Source organism: Poecilia mexicana, unplaced genomic scaffold (assembly GCF_051168715.1).
Source record: "Poecilia mexicana isolate PSO_F unplaced genomic scaffold, ASM5116871v1 scaffold_3, whole genome shotgun sequence".
NCBI lineage: Eukaryota > Metazoa > Chordata > Actinopteri > Cyprinodontiformes > Poeciliidae > Poecilia > Poecilia mexicana.
This window is the reverse complement of record NW_028263372.1, coordinates 21138649-21160482: the sequence shown is the minus strand read 5'-3', so window position 1 is coordinate 21160482 and position 21834 is coordinate 21138649. Positions and strand designations below refer to the sequence as shown.

At 40.3% G+C, this 21834-nt stretch overlaps 1 protein-coding gene across 1 annotated transcript; it reads left to right on the top strand.

Annotated features, from left to right (window-relative positions):
* Nucleotides 1–1732: 1732 nt before the first annotated feature.
* On the top strand, nucleotides 1733–16911 carry crispld2 (cysteine-rich secretory protein LCCL domain containing 2). The gene is made up of 15 exons (XM_014972971.2): nucleotides 1733–1986; nucleotides 4601–4922; nucleotides 5870–5988; nucleotides 8024–8156; nucleotides 9854–9969; nucleotides 10210–10310; nucleotides 10874–11047; nucleotides 11138–11198; nucleotides 11295–11361; nucleotides 11440–11570; nucleotides 11886–11929; nucleotides 12056–12128; nucleotides 12359–12434; nucleotides 12880–13010; nucleotides 15329–16911. Exons 2-15 carry the CDS (start codon nucleotides 4653–4655, stop codon nucleotides 15378–15380), a joined length of 1548 nt encoding a protein of 515 aa, XP_014828457.1. The 5' UTR covers nucleotides 1733–1986; nucleotides 4601–4652; the 3' UTR covers nucleotides 15381–16911.
* The last annotated feature ends 4923 nt before the right edge of the window (nucleotides 16912–21834 follow it).

The following is a 21834-nucleotide window of genomic DNA, read 5'->3' as shown; positions in this document are numbered from 1 at the left end:
GTTCTGACAAGAACTGGCTTTCAAAAGATGGCTTCACAAAAGTGGACAAAACATCTTCCATATTTTTTCAATTCCATTTAAGACGGCAAATAAACATTCAAAAGAAAGCTTATAAAATAGTACACATGCTCTCATTTAAAATGCTTTTATAATATCCACTGTCAGGGGTGACGAAGATGCTGGTACTCGTTTCCAGCAGCCATTGGGCAAGAGGCTGAGTACACCCTGTCTGGTCACCAGTCCATCACAAGACAACCCACATGGACAGAAACGGTTAAGGACAAATTAGCTCGATCTATCAGCCAAGCTTTTGGATTGTGTTAAAAATCACACATGCATAGAGAGAACAGGCAAACTCCATGAAGCAGGAACACAACCCAGGACCGTCTCGCTGCAAGACAGCAGTGCTACCAACTGCACATCTGTGCGGCCCGAGCCATGTTTAACTATATTTCTTGAAATTAACCATCTGGTTGTGGTTACTTACCCAACAAATTATGCCACTATTGCCTGCTAGCGTCTCCAAATGATGTTTAATGAAAGCTGATGCGGCGTGCGCCACAATTTTGGCAGAGTCTGCATTGAAAGAAAAGGTTAGGCTTCAGTTTGCTGGCGGTCACCAGGACCGGGGGTGCTACTATAAAAGTCTGAGATGTTTTAAAAGGAAAGCAAACAGATGGTAGAGGAAAAATTTGAACTGTTTGGGTCACACATCTAATAGCCTTATGCAGGGAGTGACACGAAACTGGGTCATCTCCTCCCTTTTTTCTTCTGTCCAACTCTCCTCTGTATCTTTGATCCATGTAAAGATCCTTGTCTTGTTTTATTTTCTTGCTAAGATTCCTTTTCCTCCATGTATCCTTCCAACGAGTTTAACACTACTGGAATACAGTCAATTAAATCAGCTGCAGATATAATTTCCCCCCAATATTACTAACATTTATGAAAATAATTCAAAAGCAACATAACAAATTACTCCCCGTTTTTGTTTTTATGCAAAAACCAAACTACAGAAGTTTATCATTCTTTGGCCATTTGATTCTCGTGTGCAGCAAATTACACACAGGAATGGTAGGAAAAAATATAGGAAGAAAAAAAAAAAAGGTGTGAAATCCATTCATAAGTTCAGGTGTTTTACCACACAAAAATGTATCCTACAACCACTGCATCTCTTGTGTTTAATGGTAATGGCATCACTGCTTCATTTGACATGAATCCCTCAGAGGATCTATGGCGTACTGTCAAGAGGACGATGGGAGACCAGAGCCAACAAAGAAGAAGAACTGAAGCAACCTGGACTACTTCAACACAGCCACAAGCCGACTGCCGCCACAAAACGATGCAGCAATTCACACAGAGTATCTGAGTCTGTGCTCAGATACTCTGAGGTCAATATTTTCAATAGGTCAATATTTCTGTATTAGAAATCCCGTTAATATTCAGCTGTAATCAAATTTTCTTGTAAACTCAATGTTACGATCATCTGTAAGCCAAAACTGGACAGCAATAAATTATTGAAAAACGTAATTCTGACTGTAGTAAATCCATTGGTTTGACTTAAAATTGAACTGAAATCAACAACTTGCTGAATCTATCTATCTATCTATCTATCTATCTATCTATCTATCTATCTATCTATCTATCTATCTATCTATCTATCTATCTATCTATCTATCTATCTATCTATCTATCACTTTTTTCTCCCCAGCGAACGCAAAACCCGCCGTGTGCCAAGAACAAGGGGGAGGCTGGGGAGGGCGCAGAGGAGACACAGTCATATTTCTCTCTCTCTCTGCTCATCAGGGGTCTCCTTCTCTAGCTATATAAGGCGCTCAGTTTCACAGAGGTAACACAGTTTCCTTCGAGCCTCAGGAAAATCGCCAAATAGCAACAGCAGCCACAGCAGCCGGCTCCTCTAATAAGGAAACAATCCAGCTCTCAGCCGCACACTTACCGATATCTTCCAGCAGCTGCACAGAGAAAGAGGTGAGACATTTTACGCACGTCATGCTTTTAGCGTAAGGTCACGTTTGATGTCGTGCCTATAATGCTGTTGAATGAGAGATGTGCTCAAGTTTTGGAAACACCAACGTTTATATTTTAGGCGTGGATGCAAATGAAGCTGTTAGACACCGATGGTCGTTTTCTGCTGCAGCCATGTGGAAATTGAATGGAGAAATTCAATTATATTTCGCTGTAGAACTTTGGGGAGGGGGGGGGGGAAGTCTCTGCTGTTTGTAAACCTGTAAAATAAGTAATTTTTCAAAATGATGAATGAACTTTTGTTTTTAGGAAAAACATCAAGTAGAGCTGATTTACACGTTTAAAAATGATATTAAATGAGTGAAAATGCAAAAAAAATAAATAAATAAAAATAAATAAACAGGCGTTTGTATTAAATTTCCTTGTTGGATCAGCTGTTCTTAAGGCAGACTTCCTCCTTGGATCAGCCCAGGAGTGGTTCCCATAACAGAGTTGTGCACGTTTCTCTCCCCAGTCCTCTGCTCCGTCTGTCACTGTGGTATAAAATTCATGAAAGCCATGAGAAGGGCCCAGACAGAGAAGCTGGTAGGGCTTCAGTGGGAAGAAGACATGGCACAGGCCGAGGAGAAGGGTGTGGTGCCTGGGCTGCCCGTTGGCTCGGCCTCAGTGCCCCAAGCTGGCACGGCGTGTTGACACAGAGCCGGCGCCAGACCTCAAGATGCCTTTTCAGCCAGAGGGAAAAGGGTGAAGGGATTCAAGGATAAGAGCAACCAGTGCAAGCTGGAACTTAGTTTATTTATTTATTTTTGTTCTTCTCTGGTCACTGCCTTGACTGCCTCCCCTCTCTACAAAACTTTGTGATGTTTGCTTTGGTTTTTAAGTCTTTGGACGTCCTCCTGTGTGGCTGCAGGCTGGCGGGAGAATTTCATGTGCAGAATCAGCTCCACGCAAGTTTTCTTCCCCAACACGGTTCACTCAGGTTAAAACTTGTGAACCTGATCTCGGGTTGTCCTCCCCAGAGTCGGAGTACTTCTCTGTGTACTCTGATGCCACAAATCCATCCTGTCACCATTTAAAAAAAAAACTTTATTAACAACAGAAAGTCATATTAGTCTGCATTAAGTGCAACTGTTGAAGGTTTTCAAACTCAGAGATAAACCAGTTCGTAAACATCAAATTTTGGAGAAATATTACATCTGATCCTGGTAAATCTCACTACAGTTTGCACATTAATACAGGCAGTCATTCATGCATGGAACTACCAGGTTTAAAACTGAGCGTGCCTCCATTTTTATGAAAGAACTATCAAGCTATATTTAAAGCATCACCAGTTTATCAAACAAAAGTTTTCACTCTGATCTTCTCTAGATGGACTAAACTTAGTGCAGGTGCTTTATTAAGATTAGAATATCATATAAAATTAATTTTACTAGCTGACTCTTGTCAGGTTTTCCAACCATGCATCTAGACAGAGATTTGAAGAGGAGCAGCAGAAGCAAATGAGGCGGATTAGCAGTGCTTGATAAGAACTGATGGGTGTCATCCAATTGGCATCAATATGTTGCTGAGGAATATTGTCTCTGCTGCCTGGATATTGATCTGTTAGCTTTTCATGGCAGTCTTCAGTCGGAAGCCTCTTTAGATTTGTTGCAACACTGTCTGTTACTGGAAATCCTTCCCACAACAACTCCGCCCACAATGATTGCAGTTAATTTTGCATTTCATTTGAAAATCAACTCTGGAGGAAGAATGGAGAGGCACAGAATCAAGAGGGTTGCTTGAGGTCAAGAGAGTAAAGTTTCCCAATCAGAGATGACTTGGGAGGCCATTGCACCTGCTGGAGATGTTAAGTGTATTTGATCAAGTCTAAAGGCATTGTGGTTGTTTGTCAGCTTCACATTCTCTCTTATAGCAGAGATGCTGGTTACATTTGCCAGCAGCCCATAGGAAAAGCACAAATATCTGCTTTAATGATGGTCATTTTATCATTGCGCTTGATTTGCCGTCAACCCACAGACCTAAATCCCACAAAGAATCCATGGCTTGTCTGAATTGTATGTCTGGAGTCTCTGATCTTCTTCTTGACTAAATCCGCCAAAGCCTGCTGTCATTAAATGAATCTGAGCGTCCATAACAGATCAGCAGAGCCGCAGACCGATCACCTGAATGATGCAGTAATCGATGCAAAAAGAGCATCGCTCAAGTGTTTAGTGCTTACAGTACTTCTTTTCTGTAGGCTAACATTTCTGTATTAAAAATCATTTTTATTAGTTTTCTGCACTATCATAATCTTGTGTGAAACTGAATTGCATGTTTGTTTGTTTTTATTAGCTGTAAGCCATAATAAGACCAAAATTAAATGCTTGAAATAGATTCTATGTGCTTACATAACTAAATGGTAAAATAAAGGTTTTTCTGCCTGGTAGGAGAACAGGAGGGAGTAAAAAAAAAAAAAAAGTCTGTTATTTCCTAAATGCACTCTGTTTCACACTGGTTTCGTCCATTCATGGAGAGACGGTGATCTTAGAGAAGATTTTAGTTTTCACAGTTTATTGGTAGCAGAGTTTATGTCTGAACAAATGTTGTAACATCTACCGCTTATCTGTCAACTCTCCAGGTTATTTGGGCTCCTGTGGAGGTTTATTACCCCAGACAGCTTGCGTATCAGAATGACCCACTCTGCTTCGTCTTGCCTCCTCTTCCTCTCCCTCCTGATGCGTTGCGTCACTGACTCGTCTTCGCTCTTCCTGCCGGACTCCAAGGAACTGCGGCGCCTGCTGAGCCGCTACGAGCAGGAAGCGGACCACAGCGGCGTTAGCTCCACAGCTGGCAACAGGACAAGACGAGCCATCCTCTGGTCGGACCGGGAGGAGATCCTCCAGCTGCACAACAAGCTGAGGGGCAGCGTTTACCCCACCGCCTCAAACATGGAGTACATGGTGAGGTCTGACACGTAAACGCCAATAAAACAGGAAAAAAATAATAAAAAAAGATCAAAAGTTTAATCTGCTGGAAATTGAAGCGTCAGCAGGAACAAACGCCGTAACCGGGCTTGTAATTAGGGGGGTTTAAAAGGCTTTAAATTGTCCAGAAAGGTGGAGGTGGTGTAAAAACAATCTTTTCTCTCTGCTGGAAACATGGAGTCATAAAGGTTGACCCGCTGCCAGCCTGCTGTGCCAGTCTTTTACAGGGAGCGCTTTAATGCTGACTCCGTCCTACCTGAAAACAGCTCGGCTGTGAAGAGCGCGGGAGGGCGAGGGAGAGAGGAGGAGGCCGACGGTGAAATCCAGGGACTCGTGGAACATTTCTGGGTGAAGCAGGAGAGGGATTATTGTTCCTACATACAGAGGATTTCTCAGAAGTCGGTGATGTTTGAGGTTGGGAGAAGCAGCAGCAGCAGCCTGTGCGTCTTGGGACTGTGGTTATGGTGTGGAGGCAAGTGTCTGTAGACCCACTCTGCTCTCTCATATTCCAGGGAACAGGCAGTGTGTGTTTGCATTGGTAAAGGGGTGCGTTGGGGTTATAGTGGTGTCAGTGTATATGCATGCTTTAGTGACCACCAAAAGCCTGGAAATTTACTGAAGGGATGTCCTTTGAGGGCCTGGCAGCTGGGAGCCCTTGCTGCTTTTTCACTGTTGGAGTCAGGTGTTGTTTTTGTTTCTCTCCTCCCTTTTAACTAATTCAGCTGTGATTGCTGTGAATCTGTTGGGGCTGACGTCAAACATCTTTACAGGCTGACATTTAAACTGCATTCGGCTCAGCAGAGGAAGTGCATTGGTAAAGGTCTTGAACAGATTTAGGCTAATAGCTTGCAAAATTAGAACGTATTATTATGGGAAAATCTGTCCATCTTTGAACCAAATTGCACTGTGTCTGATGCACGCAGGTTTGGGACGATGAGCTGGAGAGGTCAGCCACTCACTGGGCCGAGGAGTGTCAGTGGGACCACGGACCTCAAGACCTCCTCATGTCGATTGGACAAAACCTGGCAGTTCACTGGGGGAGGTGAGGTTCAAACCAGTCATCTGGATGAACGTTGTAATTCATTTTGGGTTATTGATCATTTTTTAAAGTGCTGTTCATGCAGGCTGTGCAACTCATATCACCTAATTCTGACTTAGTTGACTTAACTCTTTTTGGTTTTTCATTTGTTGGATAATCATTCCATCCTGGTAAAAGTTTATATAAAAACATTAAACTCCCTGAGTTAATGTGGTCTTCTTGGTCACAATGCATACATTTAGTCCTCTGACTGCAGCTGTGTCTAATAATAATACTAAATGATATATGTATGATGAATATATTACTCAGAAGTCAGTGATGCAGAAAATTGCAATTATGATAAAATTGTAAATAAGATGCAAATCTAGATTTATGGATTGTTTAAGGATAAAATGGTCTTTGTGGAGTTTATGTTGTATAAAAGTTGCTTTTAAAGTGTCTCAAAAGGTTTTAATATTAAGGAATAATATTTGACATAGCATGTTATTGATTATTGATCAATTCCCTGATGTTGAATTCATTACTAAGACAAAGAGAGTTGTGTGTTTAGGCATGGCGTTTCATATTTCTTTTTTTCATCTGCATCTTAGTTCATTTTGGTTCAAGTGATTAGTCAAAAGAACATTTAACTGGGTCAGTGGTGGAAATGTAGCTTGGCTGGCCAGCGATTCTTGAGTCTTTGGCCAGACATAAATATTTTAGTAAACGTAACCTTGGTAAGGACGATACAGATTTAAAAATAAAAACTTTTTATGACCTGATGGTGGAAAAAGTGAAAATCGAAATGTCATGTTTAAAAATTATCCATGCTTCTTCTCAGTAATCACAGGCAAGCCGTTATTTTTTTCCTGCAAAGTAACCAAAACAATCTTTGTAAATACATCAGCGTTTCTACAAGTTTCCACTGGCGCTATGACTGCTACCATTTTGTGACGGTGAGCAGGTATCGAGGCTGGAAGGTCTCCTTGCCAGACGCTTGTCTTTAGTTCTCGTCACGTAACTGATTTGATTCAGGTCTAAAATTTGGCCAGAACCTCCCAAAAACTGCAAACAAGAGGAAAACGACAGTCACAAACCCAAACAATACCTACAGAGCACTCCACCTTGCCTTGATATCTATCAGGGGGAAGCGGTAGCCATGGACACCAGTCTTGGATCTATCTACCTTGCTCATATCAGGGATTGGCATTTTTCATGTGGACCTGCGTGAGGACCAAATGAATATGCCCAACCGATTTAAACATCTGCAAAAATCCTCTCTTGGTCACCTTTGGGCTCTCTAACATGGTAGTGATCTGAAACATATCGCTAAAGTGGTCTTGAAGTATTGGACAGTGAACAATAACAACATTTATGACTGGCCCAGGCTGAGTTCAGACCTGAAGTCCTTCCAAGATCTGTGGAAGACCAAAGCAATGGCAAGGAAGTGTGTCTCTGAACGGCCTGACACAGTTGGCCTCTGTGTAACAACACATGGATATCACAGCAGGTGCCCTTCCAGGAATCTGCTCTGATTCTCTCAAGCCCATTTCCCCCCTTTTTTTTTCTTTCATTGCCAACAAACACTGATGTAGAGTCATTTTTTCTCTCCTCCTTGCCGCCATCAGCACTTTCCAAGAGTTGTTTATAAGAATTTAACTGATTAGTTAGGCGATGGTGCCATGTTTAAGTTTACTTGTCGTTGATTTTTTTTTTTTTTTCCCCCAACTTGATTCAATTTCCTCTTGTTCTGTGGGACCAGTCTGCAGTTCTTTGCGCCAGGTCAAATTCGGACTCATCTTTTGAGGAGTAATGGGAGGTAGGGAGGAGAGATTTATGCAGTGTTTCTCAAGTCTGAGCCAAAGCACCTGGCAGCTCTCTCAGATATTTCCCTTTTGCCCCAGGAAGCTGGACCGGCTGTGACTAAGCCTACTGTTTTTCTGAATGTGTGTGTGTCTAAATGTGTGTGTGTGTGTGTGTGTGTGTGTGTGTGTGTGTGTGTGTGTGTGTGTGTGTGTGTGTGTGTGTGTGTGTGTGTGTGTGTGCATTGGCCCTACAGATACCGCTCACCTGCCTTCCATGTCCAGGCGTGGTACGACGAAGTAAAGGACTACACCTACCCTTACCCTCAGGAGTGCAACCCCTGGTGCCCTGACCGCTGCTCAGGGCCAATGTGCACTCACTACACCCAGGTAGGAGAACTCAGGCCCCTTTAGATCAGTAATTTGTCTCTTTAACAAATAACTTATTGCCTTGACGGGATGGTATGAGCTGGCTTTCCGGCTCGAGGGTGTGATGAACTAATTACAAAGAGTCTGTAATTTACAGGAAAACAACACTAAAACTGGGATGGATCTGTTTGTCACTAGTTTCTTCAGTTGTGGTTATGCTAGAAAACATAATAAAACTAATAGGACCTAGAGCACGACTGACGATTCTTTCTAAACCTGAGAATATGCCAATTACTTTTAACTACTTTTAGCTACTTTTTCTTGGAAAACAAACTCCACAGGTTAAAAAAAAATTGAATGGTGTTTTAAAGAATCTTTGTCTATATAGAATTACTTAGTCCTCAATTTACCAGTCTACATATTGTGGTATTCACTCTCATTTCAGGCTACAACAATGTTTTCCAGAAATCACTAAAAAACCCTTCAGTGTATCTATTTAAGTTCTCCAGGCATTTTAGGTTTTTAAACCGCAGATTATCGAAGGTCTTAAAACTTTGCAGCAGTTCCCAACTTTAGCATCATCAGCAAGGTGCAGTGGGACAGATGGCACCTCAAAGAGGGCGCACCTGCTCCATAATGAGTATAAACAATAGAAGTAAGCGATAACAACTCGTTCGGGGCAGAAAATGAATAATGCCACGCCTTGTCACAGTGGTGCCGTGAGCGAAGACTCGTGTTGTCAGTGTTTCCTGTGAACGTAACTGTTTCATGGGAAATCTCTTAGCAGCAAAGAATGACTGCATGCTTATCTGGATCAGCATTTCCTGATTAAAACTGAACAAAACGTGAGACCTTAAAGAAGAAAAAATAAAAAAATTGCCCAAATGAGCAAATTAAAAACTGAATTAGGATCCGCAGACAGAAGAGCTGGCCTACAGTCAGCCTCAAAGCCGTTGGGTTGGCTTTACGGAAACGGCCTCAGTCTCTCTTCTTTGCTTTCACCCTGAAACTTGATCACTTTCATCTGGCAGTCATTTCCAAACCCAGCAGACATCCTGCACTGCCTGACCTGGGCTCCTTTGAAGATGCTGCTGACGGAAGCGGGAGGAGCTGAGCCGTCACCTGACTGTCTGCTGTTGGTTTGACGTGTCTGCCGTCCAGGCCGTCGCGCTCCATCGCTGCCTTTCGATCGCGTTGTGCTGCGTTAGAGACACATGTCAGTCCGTGTGCTAGCTCACTGCTTCCAGCGGCCCCTAAGCATACAAGAAAAAAAAAAAAAAGAAGAAAAAAAAAAAAAAGACCAGCATTCCTGAGGAGGGGGAGCACGTGTTTGAGAGGGAGGTGTTGGGAGAAGTTTTAGAATATGCAGCTTTTTATTTCCCTCAAACGGGACATGATTTATCCGTAACACCTCTACAGCTGCTCTTTTCATACATCCTGTGAAATCGAAACTTCGGCAGACCGTTTTACAACCATATTTGCGATATTAAAAATATACATTTGTTTCCTTTTTCACGGCCTAATGAAAACATCACACCAGACTAAGGCAGAATCAGAGGCCCTAGCGGGTCCCTGTGGCCCCGTTAATTAAAACAGTCAATTTAAGTGTTTCCTCTTGAATTAATGAGTGTGAGAAGTGTCAGTCTAGAAATATAGTCTTTTCATTCAGAGAATGCCAGCGCTAACTTTGGCCGTGTATTTATTTTCCCTCATTTCAGCTGGTCTGGGCAACCACGAGCCGAGTGGGCTGTGCTGTGCACGTGTGTCCAAGGATGAACGTGTGGGGAGAAACATGGGAGAACGCTGTTTACCTTGTTTGCAACTATTCCCCAAAGTAAGATCAGTATTCCTCCACTGTCAGCTGTTCGTCAACAACCTCCAGACTTGTTTGCATTGCCCTGTACAGGGTCAGCAAATGTTAACCATGCAGTGTTTTGACATCGGCGTGGATTAAAAAGTATCTAAATTTAGGAGTAAAATTACTAGAGTAGTTGTCTTTGTTGGGTTCTGGGAGGTTCCTGGAGTAATGACAAAGCCGCCATACTTTGGTAATTCATTTTCTGGTTCTGTCCAGGGGAAACTGGATCGGAGAGGCCCCGTATCAACATGGCCGTCCTTGTTCTCAGTGTCCTCCGAGTTTTGGAGGAGGATGCAGAAACAATCTGTGCTACAAAGGTGAGACATTTCTCTACAATTTTGGAAAACGAGGAAAATGGTCTCATGCGCCACTTGGTTGGTGTTCTGCCAAGTAAACTTAAAGTCCACACCAAAGATGTTTTCGCTGCAGGAGTTGTGAAGACCTAAATTTAATTGAAAATCTTTTGTAAGTACTTCAAAATAAATGTCTACAGGTGCTATACCAACATCAGTCTAATTTGGCTCCAGATGATTAAATCTGTTAGAGACGAGCCCAAATTGTTTTTCATCGGTCATGTCCAATAATTCCTATTGTTCTAAAAGGCACCGACTGGAAGTAAAGACCTCTTTGTGCATAAATTTTAAAATTGTCGTTCATAAAATAGTTTCTGAAACCATGTATCATTTCCCTTCCCCTTCACAATTCTGTACTAAATTGCATTTGATAGATACAGATAGATATTTGACATAATAAAAAGAGCAGTCAGAAAAACACTGAGCAATTAAAACCCAAACGAGGAGAACTCTTAAATTTAATTACCAGCGTATTTTCTCTTCAATGAATGCCTCAACCTAACGTCAACATGTTTGAACGCTGCCAGACTCTCAGCGCTCGGAGACGGAGGACATGAACGAGGTGGAAAAGCCTCAGGTGCCACTGTCACCTCGGACCACCTCCAAACCGAGCCCCAGACCTCCCAGGAAACCTGCAACCAAACCCAAAACCGCCACCCCGAGGACATCCTCCCCAAAGACTCCCGACAATCCATACCTCGGTAGATGCGGGAATTATTAACGCAACAATGTATTTTAATGACCACCTTGTGTTTGGTACTTAATTTCAATGTGTTGTCTCATTATCGCAGCTCACAACATCAAGTGTGAGACTAGACTGCGGGATAAGTGTAAAGGAGCAACCTGCAACAGGTCAGGATGTTGTGAGGATTTTCAGTCGATAATTACTTATTTATTCACTCGTCACACGCTTCCTCTCTGATGTGAGCCTGTGTTCTTCTTCTGCAGACACAATTGTCCAGCAAATTGTTTAAGTACAAAAGGGAAAGTTTGGGGGACTGTTTCTTACGATGTGGTGAGTCTCTCAAAACTGCATTTCTAAACAGTTGCTAACAGTAAGGCATTTCTTAAAGTTCGCTTCTCACCGTTGCAGCAATCAAGTATTTGCCGAGCTGCTATCCATTCTGGGGTCATCGACAACAACGGAGGGCTGGTTGACGTAACGAGGACAGACAAGTTGCCGTTCTTTGTCAGATCCACAAAAAATGGAGTCGAGTCTCTCAGGTAGACACGCCTGCTCTTTCCAGTTAAATTAAAATTGGGCTGTGATTAAAACTGTGAATACGGCTCTTGAACATGTGTAATTGAAGGAAAAATAAATGAGGAGTAAAATTTAAAATGTGAAGCCTCATTACATGAGTAGGACCGACAAGATAAGATGCAACATTTAGCATTGATGAGCTTGAGAGAAGCACTCAAGTAACTACTGGGAAAACAATTAATTGTACAGCATTGTCCTGCTAACTTAATTTTTTCATTGTTTTTGTACTTCTTCATGCTGAAAGTGTTTTAATGCATCTCTCTTTTTTTGTTATGCAGCAAATATAAACCCGGCAACTCCTTCACGGTGGTCAAAGTGGAAGGTGAGTAAATCCATATTTTTTAGGAACGAACTGTGTAGAGTCAGAACAACTGATCATGCAAGGTGCGTATTATGGAGCATATTAATACTGTATTATAATTGTTCATCTTTTCTCTCTGGTTGACAGAATATAATGCCGATTGCTACACCACAGTGAGGGAAATCTGCCCTTACAGACGGCCATCCTCACACTGTCCCAGGTGCCTCCATTCGCTGGCTTTAGCTGCTTTACTGAATAGATTTTTAAAAAATGTCTATCACCCCTTAACAGATATTTTGAAAACCTATTTTGTCGCAAATATTTACAAATTATAAGTCTAAGTAATAAAAAGTTTTCTTTATGTCACTGAATGTGTGATGTGATCGTAAATCCTTATTTCTCTTAAATGCAACATGATCCATAACTTTTATGTACTTCTGTGGTTCTCAGAATCATCTGTCCAGCCAGCTGTAAGACTCAGCCATCCTATTGGTCGCCTGTAGTTGGAAACAACATCTATGCAGATGTGAGTATTAATAAATATTTACAAAGTGTGGTCATAAATCCAGCTGAAAGATCTCCAGAGCTCTGCTAGTTTTTTTTGTTTGTTTTTTTACTGTGGGTTGTTTGCACATTCGAGGTCCTTCTGGAACTTAGTAAGAGCTCCAGGTCAAAACTTAAGCTTCCTTTCAACAAAGGGTTAAAGTGTGTTTTGCAAAGTAGGGCACTCAAAAGATATGTTTCTGCAGTGGTGAGGAGGCTAACTGTTGGTTAAACATGGAATATAAAACCTCTGGTTAGAATCATTGCATGAGTGTAGAGTGTGATCTGTGTTTAGATTGGAAGTGAGTGATTGTACTCCCCCGATAAGAACTTATGGTTTGTTACGGTAGAGCCAGACTTCTACACACCTCCTTCTTGTTTTCTTTTAAGAGTGTAAAGGTTTTTCACTTTCTTCCTGTTCTTCACAGAGCTCCAGCATTTGCAAATCGGCCATCCATGCAGGGGTAATCAAAGCAGACGGAGGTTTTGTTGACGTTCTGCCACTGGAAAGAAGGAAGAGTTACGCTGGAGTCCTAAAAAATGGCATCCAGTCTGAAAGGTAACCTCACTGTTTTGGTGTTTACTTGACTAACTGTAGTTATATTTCCCCATTGAGGTTCATTATTCATTTATAAAAGATACAAAGGTTTTAAAAAAATGTTGCATCTTTTTTGATTAGTTGCAATTTATATCAGACAATAATGAATTTAGTTTGAATTAAAAAAAAAAACATGCATACTGAGAACTGATAAGCCCTCCTGGGATGTGAAAACATTCAGAGAATTTTTAAACTAAAGTTAATTTATTAAAAATAACTCCCGTGTTCTCATTAAAATCCAAAATCCCTACTTCTGAATCCCTCTTCAACTCTTTGTTCGTCTGTCAATCCATCTTTCAGACTTGCTCAGTTCTTGAAGGGTTACAAGGCTGGTTTGTTCCAGTCTCCACCGGATGAAAGGCTACCAATCCACCACAGAGCAAAACAATAATTCAATCACACACTCACACTAATGAGTGATCAGGAATGTCAATTTTTCTAACATGAATGTCTTTGAACTGTGGGAGGAAGCCGACATACCCAGAGAGAACATCCAAACTAAACACTGGAAACGTCCTGGCTGGGTTTTGAACCCAGGACTCCTTGCTGCAAAGCAAAACTGCAAATGCTTCACTATGTAACTCCTTCTAGAAAATAAATATAGTCACGATCCTAGAGAATTTTTTTTTTTCCCAAAATGATTTTTGGAAAAAAAAAAAAGAAAAAAAAATCAACTCTTTTTGCTGAAAGACGTAGCCAGTGCTTTAGGAAGGTGACAATATTTTGCATGATATCTACAGAATTGTTAATAATCAAGCAAAGGTTTTGCCCCCACTTTGGACATGTCAGCTTGTCCCTCATAAATGAGATTAAACACTTTGAAATTGCATTAGTAGATGAATAAACTATTCCAGGGTCTAGTTCAATGTTTAGCGAGATTTGCTGATTTGAAATTCAATTTCATTCGCTTAGGTTTTCCGTTTGATGATTGAAACCGACAAGCACGTTTGACGAGACAAAGCAGACTATGTCAGAGGAAGTTGCGTGATTGATGTCCGCTGTAATAGCCCATGTAGTGGGTTCTCTGCTTGCACGCTATGCTTCACAAATCACTTTCATGTCTCTGGTTAGCTCCACTGGACTAACTCAGGTAAAGTCCTCGTGGTCAGCTCTGCTGGCACATGGGGGGATGCAAGAGTGATGGTGTGGTTTGGTGTGTGGGAAGGCCACACACTGCCTCTTTGCTTACTTTACCCATAGATTTCAACTGACTGAGCAAAGTGCTGAATTGATACTAACAATCCGAGTCTGACTGTTTGAAACCCGATGCAGAGCCGCGAAGGCCGCACTCGGGGCATTGGGACAGGAGGTCAGTAAGTGCCTGAGAAGGAGTTAACGCCTTGTGCCTCGTTGGCACAAGGCGTTGTGGCAGCGTGGGCAGTTTAGATTGCTCTGTGCTGCTGTGAATGTAATTACAGCCTATCCAATTACTTCAGAATGGAGATGCTGTCAGCCAATCTGCCGGCTTCCCTACACGAACAATTATCTGCCACAGGACGCCAGCAGTTCTAGCCTGTCGTGGTTATTGATCGTGGCACAGCTTCAAGGTTTTCTGCTAATGAACTAATTAATATCAATGAGCTGAGCACATGTGGGAACCACAAAAAAGCCCTCATATTTAGAAATACTGGGGCAGTGAGTCATTCTGGAAACAGCAGGTTTTCATGGCGGTTTCAACCTAAAATATCAACTCTTGATTTATTTTTTGATGGGTTTCGCTGTTGAGATAATTTGAACCATGAGGGGAAAATCCACTTCACCTCTGATTGTTGTAATCATGCCTGAAGTTAGATTAAAATACAATACATGCATTAATAATGGCTTCAACTCAATGAGGCAACAGCATTCATCAGAACCACACAGCATACAGCCAGATGGAAAGGTTGAGATCAAATCAGTCTCATGTTTTAATAAGACCTAAGCTCAACACCTGTGGCTGATTTATCAGTCTGTGGTGAGACTGAAAATTAATATTCGCAGCTTCTCGCCATCTAATTTGACTGAACTTGGGGTAATTTTGTAAAAGAATTTGGCAAAATTTCCAGACTCTAACTATGCAAAGCTGTTAAAAAAACAAAACAAAACTTGAGAAACTACTCCACTGGCAGCCAAAAGACGTTTCTACAAAGTAAGGAAGCATGTAGACTGAATATGTGACTGAAAATATACCTAATTTAGTCTCTGTGAAAAACAAGTTGGTGGGTATAAACCGTTGCTAGCTAAAGAATGTTTGCATCTCTAACAGTAAAGGTAACACATTATTTTTTGTCTATTTTCAGCCAAAGCAACACAGACGGAGGCTCCTTTAGAATGTTTGCCGTGAAGGTGTGACACTTTTGAAGTCTGAGGACCAACAGCGTTTGCTCAGCTGGTCTGGAAAAGCAGGAAGTGCCCGCAGGTTGGATCCCACGACTCCTGCGCAGAAGAGTCCGAAAATATACATTTCCTCCGTCCCACCATTTATCACTGTAACCTCCAGTAGAAATGCTTCATTATCATCCGGGCATATTGTATTTCGACGGTCCTTATTTTTTTTTTTTTTTACATAATCTGTGAATACAGAAGATTTTATTATGAATTGAACAGCTGGTGCTGAAATATTGTAGGTACACAGAAATAATTATGTTTACAATAATGTTCATATTAAATATATATGTTGGGTTTTCATACACAAGAATCTATACTGATCACACTATATATATTTAATCTTGTCCAGAATACATGATGATTTTTTTGTTTTTGTTTTTGACAGTTATTACAATATATCAATTTGTTAACGCTTTAATAGTTGTTTTTTTTTTTGTGGTTAACTGGGTTATAATTTTCTACTGTTGAACATTTAGGCCACAAGCTGCCAAACATTTTAGTTTCTGACCTACAAATAACAGAGACGGAAACTTTTGACTCACAAGATTTTCTTTTTATGTTGTTTTTTTTTCCAAGTTAGATTAAATATTTTATTAAAATTTTTAAGGCCCAAGCTGTACCCCGTTATCCGGGATAGGGTATCTTAAAACTCCTGCTGTTGAGTCACGTCCAAGTGTAAATGAGAGCTTCTGAAGAATAAAGTAGTTAGAATATATCAAACGCCAGATACATGTTTTATAAGATGAGCTCCAATATCTCGGTCTTTTTTTAGTGCTTGCTTATTTCTCTGATTATTTCTTGATGCCTTTTTTTGGCCCTGTTGTGTATATGAAAATGTAACGTTGTCCCTGCCCCCCACTTAGACAATTGAATGTGTTGCACGGTTCAGGTACAGAGATGTTTGTATTTTAATGGTGTGAGAATGTGTAACGGTTTGCGACGTTGAACTGCAGTTTGCGCGTTTTGGAACAACTGGCGCTGTGCAGCACAATTAGAGAAGATACCTACTTTGCTGATTTGCTTTATTCTACAAAAGAACATGCTTCTTTTGTTCAAATGACTGATCAAACAAATACATTTTGTTTTGTAGGCCTTTTGCGTCCTGAAGCACAGCAGATATGTTGAAGCACTTTTAAGCTTTGTTGTGTCTCCTGTTTTTGTTATTACTAAAGATGAAAAACATTTGTATTTATAGTCAGAGTGATAGTCTGGAAAAGCTGCAGCCATGTACGCCATGTCTTTCTGTCTCTGTATTCTACCTCAGTCCTATTGCTTTGCTCAGCAGTTGTTTTTTTTTGGGAGGGAGATTTTGTTTTAATGAAAGTTTTGTAAAATACGGCAACTGTAAATAATAGGATCTTTGTTTTTAAATTTCATTCTCTAAAAGTATGATTAAAACATGTATATTTGTCTGTTTTCTAACAGATGTGGTGGTGTATGTCCTATACATTTTTTTTGCACAATATGAAAATAAAGTATGTTTTACAAATACAAATGGAGCAGTGTGTTTTTATTAAAGATGTTTTAAGTTACAATTTTAAAACTGAAATTGATTTATTATTTCTTATTATTGATTTATTTCCTCCAAGTTTCCAGGACTTAATGGGAATTAATGTTTCCGATATTTTTTCTCACCTTATAACTGAAAACCTTTATAAAGATACAATTTTTGTGCTGAAACAGTTGCACATGTGTATTTGTTTTACTGTATTGTAGGCGTAGTTTTCACTTGCATGGTGCTCTAGCCAAAGACTGGAGCGTCTCATTCATAAGTGTATTAAATGTACTTTGTCCGGAGTATTTCGCCAATTTCTGTTTAACATGAAATCTGAATGAAATTGAGATGAAGGCCACCCAGGATCTGATTGTTGTCTTTGGAGCCGTATCACTGACCACATTCGTGTCATGGCTCTGGTTCTTGTGGGCACACACAGATCCAAGAGGACGGGATCAACAAGCTGCAGCGATCACTTTTCAGAAACCACATGCAGTACACAATCTGCCAGCAGATGTTTCAGTCAGTTTAAAAGGAGTGGAGGCAGAAAGAATCATCTTTATTTTCACTTTCATATGCCAATGTACAGTTTGTATTAATCAGTGAACTATAGCTTAAACTCACCATACATGCTGTTCCTTCATTTACAGCTTACTGAGAACGAGTCGGCTTAGACTCTAGTATCCCCTCTTGCTCCAGGGCTTTTGACAGAGGCAGATGTTCAGATTCAGTTAAGCCCTGGTTGGACAGGACCCTTGACATGTTGCTGATAAACAGCTGTGGAATGACTGTTTTACTCCCATTGTCAAAGAAAATAAAGATTTGTATTCCCATGTAAATCCCCAAATAGCTTTCATGAAAAAATGTGAAGATTTTTCCAACCTTAGGTTCCTTCTGTCTCACAATGTGCTTTTCATTACAGAGTGTTTTCGTTGAGGCAAAAGCTGCGAAATATTGGACTTTTGTTTACGTAATCTGTTGTGATCTGTGTTTCTCTGTGGAGTTGTTTTGAGATTTTCTGCGTTTAGTCCTGTTTTCCTGTGAGTCTTTGTCCTGTCCTCCCTGTTGATTGATCCCAGCTGTGTCTAGCTTCCTGATTACCCTCCCTGTGTATTTAGTCCCACCTGTTGTCTTTGTCTGTTGTCAGATCCTCGTCGCTCGTTGTACGTCTTCCGCCAAGCTCTCCAGTCGCACTGTGTAAAGTCCTGGTTAGCCTTAGCTCCTGAATTCAGTCACCTAGTTGTCAGTATTAGCTGTGTGCTATTGTTCCGGCCATGCTGCCTGACTGGACTGTTTTTGAGCAACATTCATCATTAAATTCATCATCATCACCCTCATCTGGGTCTCCACGTTCATTCTCACCACCACCAACCACACTCCATGACATAATCTTTTGTTTACATATTTGAATATTGTTTTGTCTTAGTTTATGCTGTTTGAAGTGTATTAGAGGGGTTTTTTTCAGTGTCTTTTGTATTGTTTCTGAATACACACATTGCCAAATAAGGCTTGTGTTCATTGTTGGAAAGTCGCTGAACAACACAACTGTCCAAATGCCAATTGAAACTTAAGAAAGATTTAGTCACTACTCTTGACCTTATGAATCATTCATGTATGAAATACTCACATGAAACTCGGTAAGCTGGTTTGGTCATTGAAATTTCCAATAAATTGATTTCATCATCAAATCTGACCTTTTAGTTGTGTCTACCTACTTCGAAAAAACTCAGACTGGATTCTTGTGTCTAGCCAAAACAATTTGTAACTCCAAGACTCATGAAATCCCTGTTTCTTCATAATGCAGGAGTAATACTTTGACTCTGGAATGTTTTGTTCAAAGCATATACTTTTTACTACCACAGAAATTAATGAACATGTTTCTGAAATAATCCATGATTAGTTGATGGGCTGCACAGTAGAGAAGTTGTTGATAGCGTTGACTTGCACTAAGAAGGGGTTAAGCATGGAAAGACCCCTTCGAACAGTTTTTGGTTCTGGAATGATCTAGAGTGGAAAATCACCCAACACTGAATAAACGGGCCATGTAAACCAGCCACTCCCTTCTGACTGACTACAGAATGGGTTTCAAGCCAGAATAGCAGCTTTCATGCTTGGATTTCTTCATCCTTCAGCGAGACCTGCAGCGGTTCACTGGGAGACGGTGATATCTGAGCCACAGTGAAGTTTTCTGATTCTGAACTGAGGAACTGACCCATTCAAATGTCAAATTTGGAAACTCTTTTTCTTCTCCCAAACTTTACTCCTTAAACTAGCATAAGATATCAGACCTCAAGACAAGGTCAAAAACTTTTGATAAAAGTTAGACTTTAGAGAATATCTTGATTGACCATTTGTTATTTGTTTTGACAGAAGGATATTGTTGACTTTTTATCTTGACTGACACTATGAAGTCAATTTTAGTTTAAATGGTAATAATATCGTTTTGAGTTTGCAGAAAACATTTATTTCAACCCGAATAGTTTTTGTTAAGATATTGTGTTGATCTTGGGAGTTCCTCCACAGAACTTAGGAGGTGAAAACGTTGTGGTGGATCCATGTTTGAAAATACTGATTCATGCTCTCTGATCCTTGTAGGACAGTCTGAGATAGACAAGTCCTGTTTTTGTCATTTACTGTGTAATTATTCTGCAGACAAACATTTCACAGAGGTACAACAAATAACAAGAATAATCTGTTACCTGCTAAAACCTTTCCAAACAGAAACCAATGTTTGTTAAGCTAAATCCAGACTTTGATGTCAAACTTTTTCCATGTTTTTATGTTTTTGAATCACAGTTTAAGTCTGATTGATTAGTTGGAAATAATTTCTCTACAGCAGTTTATGATCATATTAGGTTTAATGGGCCTCAGGCCGTTAGAAAGCTGACTAATGGTCTTCACGCATATTGACGCGGCTTAGCACAAATTAAAATCCCAAGAAAAGAAGACAGGGGGAAAAAAATGAGGATTTATAGTAATTTAATCTCGCTGTGTTTTACAATAACTTCATTTTCAACACAAACAGTTTTTCTGTGGCTGAAATGGATTTGCATGAAGACTAAATAAATCAAGTCTAAATTCTTCTCTGCTGAGCTTTGATGTAGAGTTTTCCATTGTTATTGCGGAAGAGCCATGTGGTGTTTGTGTGCAGTTTGCAAACGAGATCTACAGCCAAGATCTGGGTCACTTGTAAGACATAAGGAGCAGAATTCAAGCAATAAGAAAGTGATGAAAATAAAAAAAATAAAAAAATAGAAGAGCATGTTCAGGAAAGACAGGTAAGGCAGAGGAATTTCAGATTTTTTAAATGAAATTGACCATGGTCTAAGATAAACAGGGCAAAAATGTTGTTGATATTAACACAATAGACTTTTGAGCTGCTCATTAATCAAATAATTGCTGTAAAAATAGAATGAAACCAACTTTTCAAAATGCTGTTTGTCCGATGAAAACATTTACAGTACTGTTCACATTTATTTTCATAGTAAGGATTGTTTCTTGACCAAGTTTTGCCAACAGATTTCATCCAGGCAAAGCTTGTGGCACAAAACCAAAGGATCAACACAGCCAGCCATCCCAACACGGAAAAGGAAAGTGAGTGCATCTCATGAGGTAGTTGATTATTGTGGGGTTTTTTTAATCATCTGCAGCTCCCTTGAACAAAATTTCCATGCCAAAAGGTTGTTGACACAACAGTCTTCCCTTCTATAGAAACATTTTTTACGTTTAGTTTAAAAAGGTACGGCTGAAAATCCATTTTCTGATCTAACATAACCACAAAACAACTCCCAGATCAACCAGTCTTTGCTTCTTTTACAAATGTTCTGACTGATGAATACTGTTCCCATTAAGCACAAAAGGAGAAATCTTCCTTTGGCAGCTAAAAAATCTCTGCAAAGCCATTGAACAGACAATTAAACGAGACAGTCATGCTCTGAATAAGCCAAAGCATTCGTGGACATTTTTATGACAATCCCCCGTGAAGCAATTCATCCCCAATGATGTTTTAATTTTTAAATTTTGATTGATAATCTGCGTATTGTCGTCAGTCTTAGATCTCCCGGCGTATGTCGCAGGCTGTGTTCCTCCTTGGGAATTAGTTTTATTCCTGGCTCATGACAAAGAAACCACACAGGGAAAGCACAGGAGTCTTCTTCTTCAGGGAAATGATGAGTAATCTTTGTTGATGGAGCGTATTCAGCCAAGTGGCACACAGAAACGCTTACTGACACTGGAAATATAAACGTGTCATATAGCAGTTGAAGGTATGGTCCCACAGAAAGTTTTTCTTTCTTTCTTGCGATGCACTATAGTTCTTGGAAAAGCCATTTCAAGATCCACATGTTGAAACTTGCAGATTTATTTGATCAAAACCTTACACCGTGGTATAAAACTGTCCTCTTAGTTTAGACGACATTCTCTTCTCCATATCCAAATATAATTAAATTTGTGCTAATGTGAAAAAAGTAACAAAAGGCTGCAAGTCCTGTGGTCTATTGTGATTTTCAACATTGATCCTCACAGAGGGTCACAATAATTTAGCACATTCCTAATGTAACATAGTTAAAATGGTTGAGGTTAAATCCTGCTAAAATGCACCATCTGCTGGTAAAAAGTTGTATTGCATTCACCCTAGAAAGAGCGAGGTATTATGGGTAATCCTCAGAGCCATGAGGATCACTGACGAGGTAACGTGTCTCTGTCATGTGTTAAAGAAATATTATTAATGCATTTTGTGAAGTGCGGTTGTGGTTGTCGTTTTTGCATATTGTTGAAATATGTTCGGTCTGGGTCACGCTAGTTCTGTTATTATGTCGTTTTTGTCGTGTTTGAGAATGTTTAGTTCGTGGGAAAGTGCAGTGGGAATTTCCCACGTGGTAACATTATGGCTCCTCCTTGCAGGAGCTTGTTTTATGCCAGAGA